General features: G+C 48.7%; 1 protein-coding gene across 2 annotated transcripts in view; it reads right to left on the bottom strand.

Annotated features, from left to right (window-relative positions):
- The window catches only part of DNPEP (aspartyl aminopeptidase), a 430,726-nt gene that overhangs the window by 194,980 nt on the left and 211,779 nt on the right, over nucleotides 1-23,967 (bottom strand). For both annotated transcript variants that reach the window (XM_069227160.1, XM_069227161.1), the window contains exons 5-8: nucleotides 17,454-17,579; nucleotides 6,860-6,984; nucleotides 2,915-3,011; nucleotides 2,239-2,346 (exon numbers count right to left, since the gene is read on the bottom strand). In XM_069227160.1, coding sequence (XP_069083261.1) covers nucleotides 2,239-2,346; nucleotides 2,915-3,011; nucleotides 6,860-6,984; nucleotides 17,454-17,579 — 456 coding nt within the window. The remainder of the gene's footprint in view (nucleotides 1-2,238; nucleotides 2,347-2,914; nucleotides 3,012-6,859; nucleotides 6,985-17,453; nucleotides 17,580-23,967) is intronic.

Raw genomic sequence — 23,967 nt, 5'->3', positions numbered from 1 at the left:
GGGCGGTGCGCTCTGTGTTGAGAAGGCTGTGGGGCGGTGCGCTCTGTGTTGAGAAGGCTGTGGGGCGGTGCGCTCTGTGTTGAGAAGGCTGTGGGGCGGTGCGCTCTGTGTTGAGAAGGCTGTGGGGCGGTGCGCTCTGTGTTGAGACGGCTGTGGGGCGGTGCGCTCTGTGTTGAGACGGCTGTGGGGCGGTGCGCTCTGTGTTGAGACGGCTGTGGGGCGGTGCGCTCTGTGTTGAGACGGCTGTGGGGCGGTGCGCTCTGTGTTGAGACGGCTGTGGGGCGGTGCTCTCTGTATTGAGACGACTGTGGGGCGGTGCGCTCTGTGTTGAGAAGGCTGTGGGGCGGTGCGCTCTGTGTTGAGAAGGCTGTGGGGCGGTGCGCTCTGTGTTGAGAAGGCTGTGGGGCGGTGCGCTCTGTGTTGAGAAGGCTGTGGGGCGGTGCGCTCTGTGTTGAGAAGGCTGTGGGGCGGTGCGCTCTGTGTTGAGAAGGCTGTGGGGCGGTGCGCTCTGTGTTGAGAAGGCTGTGGGGCGGTGCGCTCTGTGTTGAGAAGGCTGTGGGGCGGTGCGCTCTGTGTTGAGAAGGCTGTGGGGCGGTGCGCTCTGTGTTGAGAAGGCTGTGGGGCGGTGCGCTCTGTGTTGAGAAGGCTGTGTGGCGGTGCGCTCTGTGTTGAGAAGGCTGTGGGGCGGTGCGCTCTGTGTTGAGAAGGCTGTGGGGCGGTGCGCTCTGTGTTGAGAAGGCTGTGGGGCGGTGCGCTCTGTGTTGAGACAGCTGTGGGGCGGTGCGCTCTGTGTTGAGACAGCTGTGGGGCGGTGCGCTCTGTGTTGAGACAGCTGTGGGGCGGTGCGCTCTGTGTTGAGACGGCTGTGGGGCGGTGCGCTCTGTGTTGAGACGGCTGTGGGGCGGTGCGCTCTGTGTTGAGACGGCTGTGAGGCGGTGCGCTCTGTGTTGAGACGGCTGTGAGGCGGTGCGCTCTGTGTTGAGAAGGCTGTGGGCGGTGCGCTCTGTGTTGAGAAGGCTGTGGGCGGTGCGCTCTTTGTTGAGAAGGCTGTGGGCGGTGCGCTCTGTGTTGAGAAGGCTGTGGGCGATGCTCTCTGTGTTGAGAAGGCTGTGGGGCGGTGTGCTCTGTGTTGAGAAGGCTGTGGGGCGGTGCGCTCTGTGTTGAGAGGGCTGTGGGGCGGTGCGCTCTGTGTTGAGAGGGCTGTGGGGCGGTGCGCTCTGTGTTGAGAGGGCTGTGGGGCGGTGCGCTCTGTGTTGAGAGGGCTGTGGGGCGGTGCGCTCTGTGTTGAGACGGCTGTGGGGCGGTGCGCTCTGTGTTGAGACGGCTGTGGGGCGGTGCGCTCTGTGTTGAGACGGCTGTGGGGCGGTGCGCTCTGTGTTGAGACGGCTGTGGGGCGGTGCGCTCTGTGTTGAGACGGCTGTGGGGCGGTGCGCTCTGTGTTGAGACGGCTGTGGGGCGGTGCGCTTTGTGTTGAGACGGCTGTGGGGCGGTGCGCTCTGTGTTGAGACGGCTGTGGGGCGGCGCGCTCTGTGTTGAGACGGCTGTGGGGCGGCGCGCTCTGTGTTGAGACGGCTGTGGGGCGGTGCGCTCTGTGTTGAGACGGCTGTGGGGCGGTGCGCTCTGTGTTGAGACGGCTGTGGGGCGGTGCGCTCTGTGTTGAGACGGCTGTGGGGCGGTGCGCTCTGTGTTGAGACGGCTGTGGGGCGGTGCGCTCTGTGTTGAGAAGGCTGTGGGGCGGTGCGCTCTGTGTTGAGAAGGCTGTGGGGCGGTGCGCTCTGTGTTGAAGAGGTCACTGCACCATCTCCACCACTGGCCGGCTGCACAGGCACCAAAGGCAGGTCTCCTCACCTCTGGCCGTATGGGCTTCGGTCTCTGCACTTGGTTGTTGACAGTGTTCAGTTTGTAACCCTATGAGTGCTGGTGCCCAAAGCGCTGCTCAGAAGCCATCAGCCCCATTGACTGTAGGTAAGCACTGCTTGTTACACAGATAGGAACCCACACCGCTGGCTGGGAACATCCGGGCGGACCCCACAAGAGGAGAGTGCGGTCTGAAGCATTGTCTGGGGCACAGTTTAAGAGTGTTGGGCTGGCACACAGGGAAACGTAGGAGTCCTCACAAGTGACTGTGTGCAAAGCGTGGGGGCTTCAGTGGAACGGTTTAGTGGACTCCACTCTCGCACTACATGGGGTAGGCACGAGGGTGGTAAAGGGGTGCTAGGAAAGGTAATGGCGGCTTACCGCAGGCTGGGTATCCACAAGGCACAGCTCCATTTCCAGGATCTGTTCTGGCTTCACTCCCAGCTGTGAGCAGAGCAAGGACAGAAAAAGCGAGTGATGGCGCTCGGGCTGGAAGACAAAGGGAAGGTGAATCAGAGGAAAGATATCACCAGAGCATCAAGCTTCCAACATTCCACTCAGACTGCTAGTCCACATCTGAAATTACTCTAGGCTCAATCATTCATCTAAGCTTTGTCCTGACTGCCACTGACAGTTTTCTTGTGCAGTCTGTAGGGGACACATAATCAGCTCTTTTGATATTCAATGTGTTTTTTTTTTTTTTTTAGAAGTTTTGTAATGGGTTTTAATATCATACAAATAAAATATACATCTTAAATTTGAAAAATGTGCAGCCTTCAGGGAACTCGCGAGAAAGCGCAGTACAATAAAAGTGAGTTCTGATGTCAGACAGTCATTCCTCATACAATAAGTCAGAAGCTCAGGCTCTCCCTAGTAGGATGAAAAGCAGTAGGACATATGTCCAACCTCCGCATTCCATGCTCGCACACTCGCACTCCATGGGTTAAGGTTTAGGATGCAGAGGGGGTGATAATCCTAGGCGGCAGATATGAAAAATGGAATTGAAGTCTATGTAACCCTTTCTCCAGCTCTGGTTTGAGAAGGTGAGTGGGCTTACAGCGCTGTTGGCTCCAAGGGAGGTCTTGTTCGCTTCTCCAGCTCCCAGGGTCTCCTTCTCCAGCTCTTCCTGGACAGCCGTGGCCAGAATGGGAACACTGCGAAAACAGATAGAGAATGATAAGAAGATGCAGCCCAGTGCCCTACTGTATCACGCTGGCACTACTTCTCTCTACAGCTGCTGTGCACCAGCACACCCATCCAATCCTTGTGCAACGCTTACAGATGACCTATACTAAGCATAGTCTACGTTGGCCATCCTTGTGAGGCAAGCGCTTACAGGTGAATATATTATGTGCAGCACAGTCTACACTCGACTGTCCCTGTGTGGCGGGACTACTCAGCACTTACTGGTAGTTACATTCCCCTCCATACACAGCAGAGCCTACACTCAACCTTCCTTGTGCAGCTGCGCTGCTTGGCGCTCACTGATGCACAAGTGTTTATACTATACCTCCTGTAGTGTCCGCTCATTTGTTCTCATCAGGTGAGTGGCGCTTACAGTTGAATAAACTATACACTGCACAGTCTACACTCGTCCTTCCTTAAGCGGAGACTGTGCATCACTTACAGGTGATTATACGATACATCGTGTAGTATACACTCGTCTGTCCCCGTCAGGTAAGCAGCACTTACTGCTGAATGAACTATACACTGCATAGTCTACACTCGTCCTTCCGTAAGCGGAGAGCTGTGCATCACTTACAGGTCCTTATACGATACATCATGTAGTATACACTCGTCTGTCCCCATCAGGTAAGTAGCACTTACGGTTGAATAAACTATACACTGCATAGTCTACACTCGTCCTTCCTTATGCAGAGAGCTGTGTATCACTTACAGGTGATTATACAATACATCGTGTAGTATACACTTGTCTGTCCCAGTCAGGTAAGTAGCACTTACGGTTGAATAAACTATACACTGCATAGTCTACACTCGTCCTTCTTGAAGTGGAGAGCTGTGCATCACTTACAGGTGATTATACGATACATCGTGTAGTATACACTCGTCTGTCCCCATCAGGTAAGCAGCACTTACGGTTGAATAAACTATACACTGCATAGTCTACACTCGTCCTTCTTGAAGCGGAGAGCTGTGCATCACTTACAGGTGATTATACGATACATCGTGTAGTATACACTCGTCTGTCCCCATCAGGTAAGTAGCACTTACGGTTGAATAAACTATACACTGCATAGTCTACACTCGTCCTTCCTTATGCAGAGAGCTGTGTATCACTTACAGGTGATTATACGATACATCGTGTAGTATACACTTGTCTGTCCCAGTCAGGTAAGTAGCACTTACGGTTGAATAAACTATACACTGCACAGTCTACACTCGTCCTTCTTGAAGCGGAGAGCTGTGCATCACTTACAGGTGATTATACGATACATCGTGTAGTATACACTTGTCTGTCCCCATCAGGTAAGTAGCACTTAGGGTTGAATAAACTATACACTGCACAGTCTACACTCGTCCTTCCGTAAGCGGAGAGCTGTGCATCACTTACAGGTGATTATACGATACATCGTGTAGTATACACTCGTCTGTCCCCATCAGGTAAGTAGCACTTACGGTTGAATAAACTATACACTGCATAGTGTACACTCATCCTTCTTGAAGCGGAGAGCTGTGCATCACTTACAGGTGATTATACGATACATCGTGTAGTATACACTTGTCTGTCCCCATCAGGTAAGTAGCACTTACGGTTGAATAAACTATACACTGCACAGTCTACACTCGTCCTTCCTGAAGCGGAGAGCTGTGTATCACTTACAGGTGATTATACGATACATCGTGTAGTATACACTTGTCTGTCCCAGTCAGGTAAGTAGCACTTACGGTTGAATAAACTATACACTGCACAGTCTACACTCGTCCTTCCGTAAGCGGAGAGCTGTGCATCACTTACAGGTCCTTATACGATACATCATGTAGTATACACTTGTCTGTCCCAGTCAGGTAAGTAGCACTTACGGTTGAATAAACTATACACTGCATAGTCTACACTCGTCCTTCTTGAAGCGGAGAGCTGTGCATCACTTACAGGTGATTATACGATACATCGTGTAGTATACACTCGTCTGTCCCCATCAGGTAAGTAGCACTTACGGTTGAATAAACTATACACTGCATAGTCTACACTCGTCCTTCTTGAAGCAGAGAGCTGTGCATCACTTACAGGTGATTATACGATACATCGTGTAGTATACACTCGTCTGTCCCCATCAGGTAAGTAGCACTTATGGTTGAATAAACTATACACTGCACAGTCTACACTCGTCCTTCCGTAAGCGGAGAGCTGTGCATCACTTACAGGTGATTATACGATACATCGTGTAGTATACACTCGTCTGTCCCCATCAGGTAAGTAGCACTTACGGTTGAATAAACTATACACTGCACAGTCTACACTCGTCCTTCTTGAAGCGGAGAGCTGTGCATCACTTACAGGTGATTATACGATACATCGTGTAGTATACACTCGTCTGTCCCCATCAGGTAAGTAGCACTTACGGTTGAATAAACTATACACTGCACAGTCTACACTCGTCCTTCCGTAAGCGGAGAGCTGTGTATCACTTACAGGTGATTATACGATACATCGTGTAGTATACACTTGTCTGTCCCAGTCAGGTAAGTAGCACTTACGGTTGAATAAACTATACACTGCATAGTCTACACTCGTCCTTCTTGAAGCGGAGAGCTGTGCATCACTTACAGGTGATTATACGATACATCGTGTAGTATACACTCGTCTGTCCCCATCAGGTAAGCAGCACTTACGGTTGAATAAACTATACACTGCATAGTCTACACTCGTCCTTCTTGAAGCGGAGAGCTGTGCATCACTTACAGGTGATTATACGATACATCGTGTAGTATACACTCGTCTGTCCCCATCAGGTAAGTAGCACTTACGGTTGAATAAACTATACACTGCATAGTCTACACTCGTCCTTCCGTAAGCGGAGAGCTGTGCATCACTTACAGGTGATTATACGATACATCGTGTAGTATACACTCGTCTGTCCCCATCAGGTAAGTAGCACTTACGGTTGAATAAACTATACACTGCATAGTCTACACTCATCCTTCTTGAAGCGGAGAGCTGTGCATCACTTACAGGTGATTATACGATACATCGTGTAGTATACACTTGTCTGTCCCCATCAGGTAAGTAGCACTTACGGTTGAATAAACTATACACTGCACAGTCTACACTCATCCTTCTTGAAGCGGAGAGCTGTGCATCACTTACAGGTGATTACACGATACATCGTGTAGTATACACTCGTCTGTCCCCATCAGGTAAGCAGCACTTACGGTTGAATAAACTATACACTGCACAGTCTACACTCATCCTTCTTGAAGCGGAGAGCTGTGCATCACTTACAGGTGATTATACGATACATTGTGTGGTATACACTCGTCTGTCCCCATCAGGTAAGTAGCACTTACGGTTGAATAAACTATACACTGCACAGTCTACACTCGTCCTTCTTGAAGCGGAGAGCTGTGCATCACTTACAGGTGATTATACGATACATCGTGTAGTATACACTCGTCTGTCCCCATCAGGTAAGTAGCACTTACGGTTGAATAAACTATACACTGCATAGTCTACACTCGTCCTTCTTGAAGCGGAGAGCTGTGCATCACTTACAGGTGATTATACGATACATCGTGTAGTATACACTCGTCTGTCCCCATCAGGTAAGTAGCACTTATGGTTGAATAAACTATACACTGCACAGTCTACACTCGTCCTTCCGTAAGCGGAGAGCTGTGCATCACTTACAGGTGATTATACGATACATCGTGTAGTATACACTCGTCTGTCCCCATCAGGTAAGTAGCACTTACGGTTGAATAAACTATACACTGCACAGTCTACACTCGTCCTTCCTGAAGCGGAGAGCTGTGCATCACTTACAGGTGATTCTCGGTGTTGGGTCCGAAGCTCTCATTAATGTTTCTCTGCAGGTGGATGGCCAGGTGGGGAATGCGAAGGATGGGGCGATCCAGCTGCACCAGGCGATGCTGCAGCGTGAGTCCATCCTATAGGGCAAAGACAAGCGTACATGTGAGCAAGGTTGTGTAAACGTGTGCATTCATGCAAAATGTGCGAATGTGAGCTATGAAGCATTATACTTTACTTGCAATGTAGGAGATGCTAATGGAGGAAGATGGCCTCCCCCAGGCCCATGTTTATTACTTACATCACTACTTGCCACTCTAGTAGCTCACTGGGGCGACCTGACCACTGACCCAGCACTCCACCTCGTGGTTCAATACTTGCATGTTATGGGAAGGGGTAGACGCCTCATACACCGGTTTGCCAACTCTATGCATTCACACTACACCTCAGCTTCAACACTGCACGACACAAAGGATAACAAGCACAGGCTGCTGTGCGGCCCTCTCACCCCAGCACAAGGAATAACAAGCACAGGCTACTGCGTAGCCCTCCCACTGCAAAACAACGGATAACAAGCACAGGTACTGCGCAGCCTGCCCACCGCAACACAAAGGATAACAAGCACAAGATACTGTGCAGCCCTCCCACCGCAACACAACGGATAACAAGCACAGGCTACTGCGCAGGCCGCCCACCGCGACACAACTGCTAACAAGCACAGGCTACTGCGCATCCCTCCCACTGCAAAACAACGGATAACAAGCACAAGCTACTGCGTGGCCCTCCCACTGCAACACAACGGATAACAAGCACAGGCTACTGCGTGGCCCTCCCACTGCAACACAATGGATAACAAGCACAGGCTACTGCGCAGCCCTCCCACCGCGACACAACGGATGACAAGCACAGGCTACTGCGCAGCCCTCCCACCACGACACAACGGATAACAAGCACAGGCTACTGCGCAGCCCTCCCACGGCGACACAACGGATAACAAGCACAGGCTACTGCACAGCCCTCCCACTGCGACACAACAGATAACAAGCACAGGCTACTGTGCGGCCATCTCACCCCAGCACAAGGCATAACAAGCACAGGCTACTGCGCAGCCCTCCCACCGCAACATAACGGATAACAAGCACAGGCTATTGCGCTTCCTTCCCACCGTGACACAACGGATAACAAGCACAAGATAGTGTGCAGCCCTCCCACCGCGACACAACGGATAACAAGCACAGGCTACTGCGCAGCCCTCCCACCGTAACACAACGGATAACAAGCACAGGCTACTGCGCAGCCCTCCCACTGCAACACAACAGATAACAAGCACAGGCTACTGCGCAGCCCTCCCACCGCAACACAACGGATAACAAGCACAAGATACTGTGCAGCCCTCACGCCGCGACACAATGGATAACAAGCACAGGCTACTGCGCAGCCCTCCCACCGTAACACAACGGATAAAAAGCACAGGCTACTGCGCAGCCCTCCCACTGCAACACAACAGATAACAAGCACAGGCTACTGCGCATCCCTCCCGCCGCGACACAACGGATAACAATCACAGGATACTGCGCAGCCCTCCCACCACAACACAAAGGATAACAAGCACAAGCTACTGCGCAGCCCTCCCACCGTGACACAACCGATAACAAGCACAGGCACCTGTGCAGCCCTCCCACTGCGACACAACGGATAACAAGCACAGGCTACTGCGTAGCCCTCCCGCCGCGACACAACGGATAACAAGCACAGGATACTGCGCAGCCCTCCCACCACCACACAACGGATAACAAGCACAGGCTACTGTGCAGCCCTCCCACCGCAACACAACGGATAACAAGCACAGGCTACTGCGCAGCCCTCCCACCGCGACACAACGGATAACAAGCACAGGCTACTGCGCAGCCCTCCCACCGTGACACAACGATAACAAGCACAGGTTACTCCGCAGCCCGCCCACCGCAACACAACGGATAACAAGCACAGGCCACTGTGCAGCCCTCCCACCACGACACAACGGATAACAAGCACAAGATACTGCGCAGCCCTCCCACCGTGACACAACAATAACAAGCACAGGTTACTCCGCAGCCCGCCCACCGCAACACAACGGAAAACAAGCACAGGCCACTGTGCAGCCCTCCCACCGCGACACAGCGGATAACAAGCACAGGCCACTGCGCAGCCCGCCCACCGCAACACAACCGATAACAAGCACAGGCTACTGTGTACCCCTCCCAGCGAAACACAACAGATAACAAGCACTGGCTACTGCGCATCCCTCCCACCGTGACACAACGGATAACAAGCACAAGATACTGCACAGCCCTCCCACCGCAACACAACAGATAACAAGCCCTGGCTACTGCGCATCCCTCCCACCGCGACACAACGGATAACAAGCACAGGCTACTGTGCAGCCCTCCCACCACAACACAACGGATAACAAGCACAGGCTACTGCGCAGCCCTCCCACCGTGACACAACCGATAACAAGCACAGCATACTGTGCAGCCTGCCCACCGCGACACAACCGATAACAAGCACAGGCTACTGAGCAGCCCTCCCAACGTAACACAACGGACAACAAGCACAGGCTACTTCGCAGCCCTCCCAGGTAACACAATGAATAACAAGCACAGGGATAGCTTCTTTAAAACGAATTCAATAGGTTGATGTATGAATACAATCACTTAAGTGGATTTAGCCCATAAACCCTGGATAAATTAGGTTACAAGTATAATTTTGATTAACACTATATTATTGTAGGTACAGTACCCTGTTATTTACTGTAGCAATTTAACACACGCTATTACTTAGTAATTGAGTTATTTTTGTTTTAATTCTGTCAGGTATCCCTGTAACAAGTTTAATTTATTTTTTTTGTATAACAGTTCTAGCCTGCCTCAGGCTGTTGAAAGGAATGATGATGCTCAACACATTCCCATGTGATGTACAAGCCCAGGGCTTTTTTAAGGCTAGAAATGTTAAGTTGTTTATCAAGAATATAAGACTAACAATCAGTAAAGGTATGTACAAACGCAAGTGTAACATCTGAGTGCGGGAAACAGTATTGTTTCATCTTGTGAAAATAGTCTCCTGCATTACTAGCGGGAGATGTATAAGAAAAAGAGGTTCTGTGGTTAGGTACTGTGGAACAAGGAGTAAATCAGTCACAAGGAAGCAATTAAGTTCAAAAACGGGATGTGAGAACTGGGAACTCAGTAATACAATTGATCAGTCATAATTGCGCTTCAAAAGATCTTCACTAAAAGCGAAGATGTGATGTTATTAGGATCTGTAGGCTATGCATATCACCTGGGCAGGTATCCTAGTGCCGGATAGAAGGTGCTAGCTGGAATGTCTGGTGGAGGCCTACTGGAAGAGCCAGGTTTTTAGTTTCTTCCTTAATTTGAAGACTGAGTTGGCAGATCTGATGGGTAGCAGCAGCTCATTCCATGTTTTGGAGGTGGTGTAGGAGAAAGCGCATTCTTCAGTTTTAGCTCGTCTGATTCAGAGACGTGGTCTAGTAATAGGCCAGCAGAGCGGAGGTGTCTGGTTGGGATGTGGAAGTGATGCAGTTATTGATGTGTGATGGCCCAGGTTAAGCAGACCCTCGAGTGAGCGAGAAGTTTAAAGATGGTGCATTTGAGGATAGAACCAGTGGAGATCCATCAGGTGCTTGGTTATGTGAGCCCCGGGTGGTAAGTTAAGTGCGACTTTGGCTGCTGAGTTGTCTACCAATGCAGTCTGTGGGTGTGCTGGGGTGAGATGCCCACGTAAAGGGAACCGCTGCCGTCAAGTTTGCTAGTGACAAGAGCCTTTATCACTGTTCTGTGGACACAGAGCGGGAGCTATGTGAATACTGTGAGTATTTTTGCGATGTGAAAGCAAGTCGACCGACCGTGTTGCCTGGCTGGACATGAAGATTTGGTTGTCGATCACAATGCCCAGGTTCCTGGTGCTTTGGTGGGGGTGGGGCTGGGCCCAACTCAGTAGGCCACCAACTCGGTGACCAGAGTGAGGTTTTTCTGATGAACAGTACCGTTTTGTTTTGATAAAACAGTTGATAGAAATAAGGGACTAGCTCAATAGAGTGAGTATACATGAGTAAGAAGTGCAAAGGTAAAGGACGCTTCCCACAAGAATATATCCAGGGTATGGAAAAAGCATAATTAGTGTAGTAAGTCCTGTCACATTCGGGTACAGGTGGTACGTGCTGTAGTAAAGAAAGACCTATAATGTCTATGAGTACTTTTACGCTACAGTAAATGTTGGCGCAGCGGGAGTGAGGATGGAGCAGTGGAAAGGTCAGGCTGATACGCCACCACAAGGGCTTTGGGTGTCTGGTTCTAGTTGGTCCACTAGTTTGGGTGATGGCAGAAGCAGGCTGTGGTTTGCTCATGTGGTCTGTATACGGTATCTGCCACGGTCGTCGTTGCAAATTCACACTTGCACGCTGATGTGCTTAAGGGTGACATGTTCAGGTTGCACACGTTGCTTCTCCCTGCATCATGTTAATATTATATCTGCTCTGAGTTGGAGATATGTGAAGCGTGTGTACACATTGTGACAAAGCGAAGGGGCCAGTGGAATCCGCCATCACCACCCTGGGCATAGACCACTTAAAGGGCTATTATGGCCTATAAGGACATTAGAAAGGAAGAGCAGCCTTTGGGATGGACCACACCAGGAGGTGTGTGAAGGAGTAAGAAGAGTTCTGACAGAGATAAAACAAGGCAGGAATCTCTGCAGTGTGCAAGAATCTTTGCAGTGTGCAATGCTGTGGACCTGTTAGTATCCCTTGTAAGACGTGATCACTGTGTGCATTGGTTCTAGTTGTGATTTTTAATAATGCATCTAATACTCAGTTTGTACAGAAGATTAGTCAAGCATAATGTTGGAATGGTACCAAACAAATTAAGTTCCACATGGTACTGGAACCAGTCAAAAGGTTATTATTAAACTCCATCTGTGAATACATTTCCTCAAGAGGGAACACTATTGTGGTAACATGGACCAGTATTAAAACATGTATGAGATTCAAATACTTGTGTCCCTGAGCATCGAAAAGCATTCTACACTGAAGTAACCTCATTATTCTGTGCTGTAGAAAATTATGCGTGTTATTCTGCTCCTGCAGGTGGACAGAGACTGCTTTTGCAAAGATTTCTCTGAAGAAAAGTAGTTCGGTGGCAGATGGTGAGATCCTATGGGTCTAGGGTAGGCAGCTTCAGAAGAAGACCTGTTCCATCTTGATGGAAACCAGGAAGGGTTTTTTGGCTGAGGGGTGCATTGACAATGCTGATGAGGGGAGAGGGGCTGAGGGCATCTCCTCTAAGAGTGGTCGGGATGGCTAATGGTAGAATGCCCTCATCGTATGAGAAAGAGAGAGTCGAGGAGGTTAGTGACTGCAAGACAAGGTTGAAGTTTGTTCCTTTGGGCATGCAGCATGGGGATATTGGGAAACTAGAAGCAGAGTGGATGTTGGTTTGTGTTGTTGATGGGAACTCTGAGCGTGATGATCTTCTCAGTGAAGATGCAGCTGGACCCAGATGAATAAAAAGAGTTTTGGATCACAAAAAACATCTCTCTCATAATGTTAAGTGAGTTCCCCTGGCATGTACTGTAGATCTGTAACTCAGTGAGCAATGACCGTGATTAAATAACTATCTTGCATTCAGTGCAAATAACATTTCCTCAAACAACTGAAGGCGAGATGAAGGAGGCAATGAAGACCGACATCAATGCAACACAAAAGCTCATCTTCTAATCACTTTCATCAACGATCCGACAAGCCCAAGAACTGAGCCATGTGCCCACCAGTGTTTCAATAACGTAGTAGCACTTTGAGTCTGCGAAACAATGCTCCCACCACTAGTCTCCTACATTGGCTCCCTATCAAGGAGAGAATCCAGTTTAAAATCCTAACCTTAGCACATGCAGCTTTTTTTTTTTTTTTATCAGACGGACCCCCAGCTATCTCTCTGCGAGGATCCTCCATTACCACCCAGCTACAAGCATGTACTCTTCCGATGCAGGGTTGGCCCAGGTACTGAGAATTAAAAGAAATAAAATGGAGTGGTGCGTCCTTTTTCTACCTTTCTGCGCAGGCTTGTAATGCCCTCCTTTGGACTTGCACGCGTTGAGGGAGGAATACCGCTTCGGTGTGCTCTTAAAACCTCGCTTTTACAGTTTTTTTGTAATTATTTATCGTATGAGAATATGTGCATAAGGTCCTCAGCACCACAACATGCTCAAGTAGCGTTTCGCTTTATTAATCTTTGATTGATTGACTGAATTTCAATATGAGGTTTGGCCGATTTGTAGCAATTAAACAAAGATAGGGGGTCGTTTAGAGGTTGGTGGATGCTGGTCACCAGCCACAAACCTCAGCTCTACGCAGAAAGATGGACTAGTTGGGGTTCCTCTCTAACCCGGCTATTTTGGGGTCTGATGTACTAACAGAGGGGTCACAAATAGTGGGTGTAAATTGCACACCAACTACTCGCTACCTCTATGTAACGGTGCGATGCAATGTATGTACTATTTGAGTTGCATTGCAAAATCTTCAGTAACATGGAGTCGCAGGACAACCTGCCTAATAAATATTAATTAGGCAGGTCCTGAATGCGACCCTTTGTGATTTCCTACAAACACAGGGGTGGTGGCCTGCAAGGAACAACAGACCGGCAGCACATCCATGGTCCTCTGGAGGCCGCCCAGCACAACCCCCACACGGGAAGCTGTCCTAGCGGGGACAGCCCCATTGTAAATCAGCTGCCTTCTGCTCTAAGGAGTCAGTAACATTTCAAGTTCTGCAACCACAATTGCGGATGGAAACCACTGAGATCACATTGTACGCCATCAATAATCTCTGCTAAGACCGCTCAAACTGATCAGTGATTCTGGTCATCTGATAGGATATGAAGTAAATGCAGTAAGTCTGAGGTGTCTTGCTCTGGTTCTAGAAAACAAATGGCACTCTTTTCATCAACTCTTAAATATTTAGGCATTTATGTAGCAACCCATTTGGACAAAAGTGTGATTTTAAATTTAGGGAAGGTAAGAAAAGATAAGAAAGAAGAACGTAGATACTGGAATAGGTTACTTCTAGCTACTACTGGAATATTTGACGTTATTACAACGGTTGTGGTTCCAAACATCATTTTTTGTTTAATGCCAAGTTTAGTTTGTATGAGCACATAATGGAGTTAAGATAGCATGGAAAAAAGAGGGGTCAACCTTGCGAAAGGGCAGATTGACTTATCCAGATATGAAATTATATTTCTGAGCAATTTAACTCTGACAAGACACTTACTTGCCTGGATCACAGGCAAAAACTAAGATGTCTGACTTATGTGTGGTCACACATTAAACACTGCACTCTTGAATTCAGTAAGGATTGTATGCTTACGCCTGAACACTCGGGCGGTGTACGCAGAGGATACTTGCCCCACACTACTTCTTTCATCAGTCGTTATAGGACTCTTCAGAGGGAAGCGAGTTTGGGAAGCTCGAAGTGTCTAGCTTCAACAAGTCAGCATTGGAATTAGTAGTGAATTGATGGTTGTGCAGGGGATCAGCTTTGCTCAGGTGGGAGAAGTCACAAGCAAGCGCTCTGATTAAACGTTCACAGTTTAAATGTCTCCAAAGTGGCCTATCGGTGTTTATCTGAAAGCATATCAAAGAAGTCAGATACCCGTCAGCTTTGCAGGAGCTTTTCTACTTCAGTGCGAGGAGCTACAGGTGAACTGGCAGCGATTATGCGAGCTTCCTGGGGAATGTCCAGCAGACAACGGTCCATCCGTGGAGGGCGTGACAGGAGTGGCTGACCGATAACAGTCTGGCAGATAATTGACAAGTATCTATGTCTTTGCTGTATCGTACTTTGCAGTCTGCCAGGTCGAAGCGATCCACTTCTATACCACCCACAGGATAGACTAGACTTTGTCAACGAGACCCAAGGTAAACATGGAGTCGTACAAGTTTGTCCCCACTGCAAGTTTCCTCTAGGATGTGCATATGTTTTTGACTGCCCTGCTTGGAGTTTGCTTTGGAAGGCAGTGAGTGAGACAATTCAACTGTTTTGACAAAAGGTGTTTTTAATATCCTTATGGTTAGCTATGATTCTCCTGCAGATTACACATAGGGTCCGATTTTGAGTTTGGCGGATGGGAAAGTCAGTCCGCAAAACTACCAAGAGGGTGGCGACCTCCCCACCGGAGTTAATAAGATTTTGCCGCAAGGTCAGCGGGTGGAAACCTACGTTTCTGCTCGCTGGCCTAGCGGGAAACAGGCTACAACATTGTCTTCGGCTCGTAATTGAGCCGGCAGACAATGCTGTAGCATGCAGGGAGCACCAGCACGCTCGCAATGTTCACTGTCTGCAAAGAAGGGGCTGGCCAGGGGGGTCCCCCTGGACCCTCTCTCCGCCAGCATTATCCTGGCGGTGGTACTGCCATGAAACCACTGGCGGAGAAGGGGGTTATAATCCCTAGGGCAGCGCTGCTCTGACGGATTAGGACCGCCACCACCTCCAGACTGCTGGGATCTCCGATCCTGGCGGAGCTAACAGTTTTCTGGCGGCTCGACCACCAGGGTTGTAATGTGGCACTCGAACAGCCACATTGGCAGTGGTCTGACCACCATCCACGAGTCTAGGGGTCTCAAGACTCGTAATGACCCCCATAGTCTGGTATTCAAGCAAGGAAGGAGTATATTTATTCAATTACCCTCGTGCTCACTTAGCTCGGTGCTAAGTGGATCCAGGTGGTCCCACCTTAGTTTGGAGGGATCCTGTATCGCATACTCATGTATGGAGACCTTATGAGGTACCTTCCTGTCCGATTATCATTCCGCCCGTTTGGATTCCTATCTAGCTGCTAAACACATTCTAGAAGAAAGATCCCAAGTATGAGGCAGTTTGCGATTCTTCCTCTTTGGCAGTAAGCTTTTTTTGAAGCATTATTTTGGTGGCAATACAAAGATAAAAAGAAAAGTCTGTTGCCTCCTACCAACCTTTCAGTTCACCTGCCAATTAAGAGGCAGGGGTACTGCTGGGCTTCCACCATCACAGCCTCACTCCCTGCTGGCAGCAGATGATCTTGGCCTTATTGCACTTCCGCCACTGGGCCACCCAGTGACAGTGACTGGTTTTCCAAGCCCGGGTCAGTCACAGGAAGATTGACAAACCCAGGTATGGAAATCAATCACCCCGTCCTGTTCCCTCTTCCAGAAAAAGTCCCTGCAAGTCAGGGCTACTGAAGTTTTCTTTATATTTCTACATCAATCACCCTCACCTTACCTTGATACTCTAATATCATGATTGTACCTTTATTAGACAATGAGCTGGTCTATTTAAAAAAATACTGTTGCTCTGCCAAAAAATATGTCTTAGCTTAGGGTGACTTTGTTTCAGCAAAGAGAGGTCTACAGAAAATCCTTAATAGTCACAATGTTCATGTTTTCAGGTCACCCAAGAAATCTGATTTAATTTATAATGAACTATTTTCCAAGTTATTGAGTTTGCTGAGAAAACATATTCATTCATTTGATGCAATCTTGGCTTTGCTTTCTTATTGCTGAGATCTGCTGTTCAACCATGATTGTGCAATCCCACGCTCACATATTTTCTTATGAGGCTATCCTGTGTCTGTTTCATTGGGAATCTGGCTATGTGCTTCCTGAACAAGAAGACTCAGCTCTTTGCTGTAAACTCTCACCTTCTTCCTTATCACATTCATTTATTTCTGGATCTGTCTCTGTCATTTGTTGTGATTCATCCGATTAGCGGAGAATCTTCACGGTGATCACAACTACTGTGTAACTCAGAAGCAAACATTCAATTTCTAGAGTCACATAAACATTCAAGACCATGAAAGAGAAAATTTGAAGTCACATTAGGGTGAGAGTTATCAAGCATTATTCTGAAAATGCCTACTCCTTTGAGGATGAGACCTACGCAAGGCAGTCGAGATGCTCAAACAACTGCAGTTTCAGAGACCTGGCAGACTCTGCTAAGTGTTCTCATAAAGCTACAACATCTCTAAGTTGGGGGTTATGCTGAAAAAGACACTACTCAAGGACCACATCATTCCAAGCAGTGCTTGTCTCCTAGATACGCTTTGGTGCTCACAGCAGCGTCAGGGGCTTCAGACCACTGAAAAGGCCCACATTTCACATCAATGAAAACCTGCTCCTGGGTATCTGGCAAGCTCTCAAAGACATCATCCAAAACATATCAAAGGGGTTATCCTTGATTCACACTAAAAGCCAGAGCCATGTACCACACAAGCAATATCTGTAGCATTGACCTTGAGATCTTCCTAAGACGTCAGCTTGACTGCTTCCCTTCTGCAGGCAGCTGCATTTCCTCCGCGCAGTCAGCAAAGCACTGGATTCCACAGCGGATTCATATTTACTTTGATCAACCACTTATCCTTTAGATCAGTTTTTTTTTACCACTTCGACTCCTGAAAACACTCAACTCAAACGTCAGCTCAAAAATAACCTCAGTGACGTGTGCACTACGGCAGCATCATAACACTTCTTAGCTCACTAGAACAGTACAGAAAACGAAGGACCGTGTATGGGGGAGATTTACCTTAATGATCACTCTTCCTGCAACAGTGAGATCTCGATCGAACCAGGTGTTCCAAATTCCACCTCCGTAGCACTCGACACCGACCTGGATGAAGCCTGACTGGCTCTTCTTGGATTTCCTCTTCACCTGGGCAGAGGAAAGATAAAAGCACGAGAGGCGGAGACACGTAAAAGTTGCAAAACGAAGGTGAATATCTGTGCTGTCTGCAAAGACTGCTCATGACAGTGAAAAGAGAGCCATGCGCGGATGTGTTGCACTTTAGGTTTACAAACAAAGCCACGGGCAGAGATTCCCATTGATAAAGGGTGTGTGGTGTGCAGAAGAGTTCACAGATGCAAAAATGTGTGAGGCCTGTGGAGGTGGACACTGGTGAAGAGATGTGCATGGTATCTGGATGTGATGTGAAGAGGTTTATCGATGCGCTCACTGGTTTGCAGATGTGTGTGATGTTTCGATGTGTTTCTCAATGGAACAAAACATGTGGCTTATCAATGCATACACGGATGAGAAAAAGTGGATCTATATGTGCAGCAAGTGAGGATGTCTGTACTGCAGGTGTGAGAACAGAAAGGGATGTGTTCACTGACAGGAAAATGTGCCTGTCTCGGGGTGTGTACAGTGATGTGAAGGGGTGTGTGGATATGCCCACTGATACAAAGAAGCATATGGTGTACGGATGCGTTCGCTGATATGACAAAGTGTGTGAGGTGAAGGTATGTGGAGGTAGGTAGTGTGTGCCGATGTAGTCACTGACCGAAGAAGCGTGTATAGATGCATAAACTTATGAGGAACCGTGCGGGGACGGGTTCATTACTGGAGGAGGTCTGTGATGTGGTCGCCTGGAGAAGCATGTCTGGGTAGGTGGAAAGTAGATGTATGGACTAATGTGAGGAAGAAAGCACAGCAACATATACCAACGTGGAAATGAGAATGGACGTGTTAACATTTGTGGAGTAGATGTGTGCACAGACTTAGGCATGAGGTCATAGACCAGAAATGTGTGCGGCCTGTGAGTGTGCACATTGATGTGGAGCGCGTATGGTGTGTGGATGTGTTCACTGATGCGAAGAATGTGCAGATAAATTCACTGATGTGGAAATGAGTGTTAGGTGAGGACATGTAGGTGGTATGCGGATGTAATCACTGAGGGGAAGAAACACATACTGATGCATGCACTGATATGGGGACATGTCTGGAAGTGTTATTTAATATGAAGACGTTTGTGGTGCGGATGTGTTCACACACCTACAGATGAAGGTGATGAGCAGATGTGTCTGGGTATGTGGTATGCAGATGTACTGACTGATGGAGAGACGCATGTATAAACACAAGCACTGATATGGGGGCATGTCTGGAAGTGTTATTCAATATGAAGACGTTTGTGGTGCGGATGTGTTCACACACCTACAGATGAAGGTGATGAGCAGATGTGTCTGGGTATGTGGTATGCAGATGTACTGACTGATGGAGAGACGCATGTATAAACACAAGCACTGATATGGGGGCATGTCTGGAAGTGTTATTCAATATGAAGACGTTTGTGGTGCGGATGTGTTCACACACCTACAGATGAAGGTAATGTGCAGATGTGCCTCGGTATGTGGTATGCAGATGTACTGACTGATGGAGAGACGCATGTATAAACACAAGCACTGATATGGGGGCATGTCTGGATGTGTTATTCAATATGAAGACGTTTGTGGTGGTTCACACACCTACAGATGAAGGTGATGAGCAGATGTGTCTGGGTATGTGGTATGCAGATGTACTGACTGATGGAGAGACGCATGTATAAACACAAGCACTGATATGGGGACATGTCTGGATGTGTTATTCAATATGAAGACGTTTGTGGTGCAGATGTGTTCACACACCTACAGATGAAGGTGATGAGCAGATGTGTCTGGGTATGTGTATTCACTAATGGAGAAACACAAGTACAAGCACGGATACAAGAGCATGTGTGATATGTTCTTTAACATCTTTGTGGTGTTGATGTGTTTCATAGATCTAGAGATAAGGATGATGAGCGGAAGCATTCAGAGAAGAGAAGATCAATTTGGCGGGCTTTCACCTACAGGCAAGGCTCATACACAGGCGTATCGATGAGTGACGCTTGAACGTCACTTGAAGTGGACCTCATCCATGTATGACGCCACAGCACCATGCTAGTGCCGACTGCTCTGCCCAAGCGCTCCGCTGAGTCCTGTCCTGATCGGATTATGCACCTGGCCACATCCTGGTCATTCAGAAAGGTCTGGGCAAACTTGGCTCTGAATTTCTCTGGAGCTGCACGTAACTTTTAGGAACTGAGTCTCATAATGCAAGAGAGTAACCTCACAGCAAGTAGCGGGCGTTGACCAACCTAAGGGTGAGGCTAGCAGAAGAAAACGGACTGCCCCTAAACATCTCCATTCTCTACAACTCCCAAACCGGTGGGGTCGTACCCTCTGCTAGTGGAGCTCTACACCATCAGCTTCTCCGGAGTAGGAAGCTCCGCGAGTAGGGCATGTTCACCAGGAGGGGCCTTTGGTGACATTCCACATGGCTGTACACTAGTGGACATGAGCAAGATTTGGACTGATGCCCATGACAGTGTCAGACAGGGCCTTGTTTAATGGGAGCAGAGGTTCTGATGAGGATTGTCTGGGTTGCTGCACCTGAATTTAGGACTTCCACTGGCCTTCTACTCACTATTATGAAAGAAGCTGACTCATCTGTGGAAGGAATCGGGGAAACTAACGCAGTGTTAGAAGAAGTATCCAGCCCACTGTCCATATACAAATGACCACCATCTTATTGTGGGAAACTGTGTCCCGACCATCACAAAATGCTTGTTGGCTCTTGTCAAAGTCAGATTAAAAGAGTTGTTGTGGTACTGGAGAACGGTCTGAAGATGGAGATAGTGTCTTGTCAGTGTAACTATGAATGGGGCCAGGTGTGCAGCAATTGAACTGTTTTGTTGGGGTCCAGACGGTTTGTAGTGGGACAGAACTATGGGCATGACGCACTTCTACGATGTCGACAGTATCCATGCCCCTGTTCACAAGGCAGGAACTGGCATAGAGCATGGTGCTGGGTGTGGAATCGGCTCCAGAGTCAGAGGTGAACCCAAAGCGTGGTCAGGATGCACAGCCAGCACCAAGGGCAGATCCACTGGCGGTAACCTGGCAGGAGGTCCCTGCAGATGCACGGGGCCCGATAGTGCACCAGAGGGAACCCATAAAGTGCAAAAATGCACAGTGTTAGACCTGGCATCCGTAGGGTGGTCCTAGCCCACACTTTTTGCCTTTACCTTCTGTTTTGTTGCTGTAACATTTTGTTGGATCCAGGACTCTGAGCACTTTATCATTGCCAACCAGTGGTAAAGTGCATGTGCTTTCTCCCTAAAAACAAGGTAACATGGTGTATCCTCAACTGGCATATTTAATTTACCTATACATCCTTTGTAAAGTGGTGAATCATACCCCCTAGGCCTGTAAATTAAATGCTACTAGTGGGCCTGGAGCATTGACTGCGCCACCCACCTACGTAGCCCTGTAAACATGTCTCAGGCCTGCCAATGCAGAGCCTGTGTGTGCAGTCTCACTGCCATCTCGACTTGGCATCCAAAACCTCCTACCAAGCCTAAAACTTCCCTTTTTTCTTGCAAACCACCCATAAATAGGGCCCTAGGTAGCCCATAGGGCAGGGTGCCATGTAAGTACATGGCAGGTCATGTACTTTAAGTCTTTCATGTCCTGAAATGAAAAACTCCCAAAAGCGTTTTTTCATTACTGTGAGGCCTGTCCCTTTCATAGGCCAGCACTGGGAATTCCTTATAATACTTTTAAGCTGAAACTCCTGATCAGCAAGGAGTAGCTGCATCAGGTTTAGCATCATTGTCATGGTCACAGTACATTCTCTCTACCAGTAAAGTTGGATTTACAATTATTATTTTAGAAAGTGAGCATTCCTCTGCCCTCACTGCCCTGTGTGCCTACAGCCTATCGCCAATACACGTCTGGCCTGTGATAGGTGACAGCTACACTTGTGCATTCCCTTCAGGCACCCACAACACAGAACACTCGACTGCATCTGCATACTGAAGGGTCTCCCTGGGGAGGAGGTTGGGAAGGGCTCCCACTTACATCTTAAAGGATAGTGACCAGAGCGCACACAAAGGGGCTGATTACCGCCCAACGATAGTCTGGAGCCCAGGGGGCTGAAAAGGCGACGTACACACTTCACGGAAATCTTTTTAAGTCAACCCCTACATCAGAGGCACTTTTCAGTATAAGTACTGAGCCCCTGAAACACTAAAAACTGTACACTTATGGACTCAAGGAAACTCCGCCGGAGTAAATACTGCTGTGCTAGAGGATCGACACTTTGCTCTGCCTGACAGTTTCAGGGAACAGCTGCACTGCCTTGCTGAGCTGCCATGCTGATCTCTGCCCTGCAACCCAAGAATCAACAATCACCGCTCCAGAGTGACTCCAAGAACTTGCCAACTTGCCCCCAGTTCTATGACAGGTCTCTGGGACATCAAAGATCTCAAGCTCAGCTATGTTGCAGCCTGCCACTCATTTCCTCAAGACCTCAGCGCTGCTTTGTTACAGCCTGCTGCTCATTGCATTAAGACTTCAGCACGGCTTTGTTACAGCCTGCTGCTCATTGCATGAAGACTTCAGTGCAGCTTTGTTGCGGCATGCCACCCATCTCATCAGGATGTCAGAGCAGCTTCAGTGCGGGTCGCTACCCATGTTGCCAAGTGATGGAGACTTGTGATACACGCTTGCCTTCCTCAACCTGTGGCTGCCGTTGTGCAATCCCAGACCACGAAGGCCCAAGCAGCCTTAAGTTTTCCGCATTGCTGTCTGCATTCCGAAGGTAACACACCTTGTACTGTCTGTCCGGTTGGGTCCCGAACGGCTCCTGATCAGTCTTCACTGCGCTCCTCGCAGAAGGACACCCTTACTCTCATAAAAACAGTAAAGACTCTAAAACGAGCCTTGTACAAAGTGAGCTTAACATTATACCTCTTAAAAATGAATACTCATTGGATTTTGTTGTTTTGGTCTTGATCTATTTAGATAAATAATCGCTAGTTTTTAATACCCCGTGGGGTGGCTGCATCCATTAAGTGACCATTGCCTGTGGGCAGAGGTCACTTCCCTACACCTCATTGTCTATTTTCCTTCCATCCAAGATGGAGGAAAATGAAATGGAGAGGTCACCTCGCATGCAACACCTTAGGGGAGGTGCAAGCTAGGGATGACCACTTCACTTATCCTTTGTCTGGTTTCCTGCCATTGCTCCTGCCAAAGTTGGGGTTTGCAACAGGGGTGGCCATCTGCCACTAGCAGCACGCCTGCGGGTCGAGTTTCAAGGGCTGTGTGCCCTTTGAAGCTTGCCAGTGGGGCAGTGTACATTCCTGTGGGAGGGGGTGTTCGCACTTCCACCCACGTAGGGCTTTGTTCTGAGTCCCTGAGAGCAGGATCTCTCATCACAGGGGCTCAGACTCTTGCCTGGTGGTTGCAGGCTGGCTGTGACTGGCCAGCAACCATTTCAGGATTTTTAGCTTTGCAGGGGGCACCTTTAAGGAGACCCTAGGTTACATTTGGTAATAAATCCAATACTGGTACCAGTTTGGATTTATCATTCTGAATTGTTTGATACCAAACGACCCAGGGTTCAGAGTAGCCATCATGTAGCTGTGAAACTCGTAAAGACCAGTGTCCAGCACATGTATTAAAATGTCTGCCCTGTTCACTTACTATGTCCCAGGTTTGGCAAAGACTTAGTAGGGGCATATTGTTCATGCATCTATGCCCACACATACAATATAGTGCACCCTGCCTTAGTGCTTGAAGGCCTGCCAGAGGGGTGACTTACCTATAGTGCATGCAGGTTGTAGTGGACAGGGCACACAAGCAGTGCTGGGTGCTTCTGGATGCATGGGCCTAGATTGTGGCACAATCTGTGCTGCTGCCCTCAGGGGCCTACCCTTAGTAACCCATACCCTGGGCACCCAAGTTCCATTTATTAGGGACTTATAGTGGCAGCTAAAGGTGTTGCCAACAGTACCAGTTTTAGGGAAAGAGACCTGGCCCAGGGAACCTGGTTAGCAGGGGCCCTGGGCACTAACAACATTGAGGCTACATCACATACCAGGCAAAAGGTGGGCGTCTAACCATGACAAAAGAAGCATTTTCTCACAGTAACATTTCCTGACAACAGTATGTTACTAGACATGCGTTTGGGGATCTCTGGGTACGGTGCAAAGGATGGACTTCTCTAACACTTGGGCACAGTGCAGGCTCTCAGCCAATGAGATACTGGGATCCAGAGAGTGAAATGAGGGCACAGGTCTGTGAGTGTCACTGTGAGCCAGGGTTCGGGGCAGTATGAGTGAATGTGGTGCAACGGGGGAGGGGGCACTGTCCATTCCAGGAGTGAGGGGATGGTGCTGGCAGAAAGCCTACCTCAGTGTGAAGTGGTGTTTGTGACCTCTGACAGAAGAATGCACTGC

This window comes from Pleurodeles waltl, chromosome 3_2 (genome assembly GCF_031143425.1).
Source record: "Pleurodeles waltl isolate 20211129_DDA chromosome 3_2, aPleWal1.hap1.20221129, whole genome shotgun sequence".
Taxonomy (NCBI): domain Eukaryota; kingdom Metazoa; phylum Chordata; class Amphibia; order Caudata; family Salamandridae; genus Pleurodeles; species Pleurodeles waltl.
This window is presented reverse-complemented; position numbering and strand designations above follow the sequence as displayed.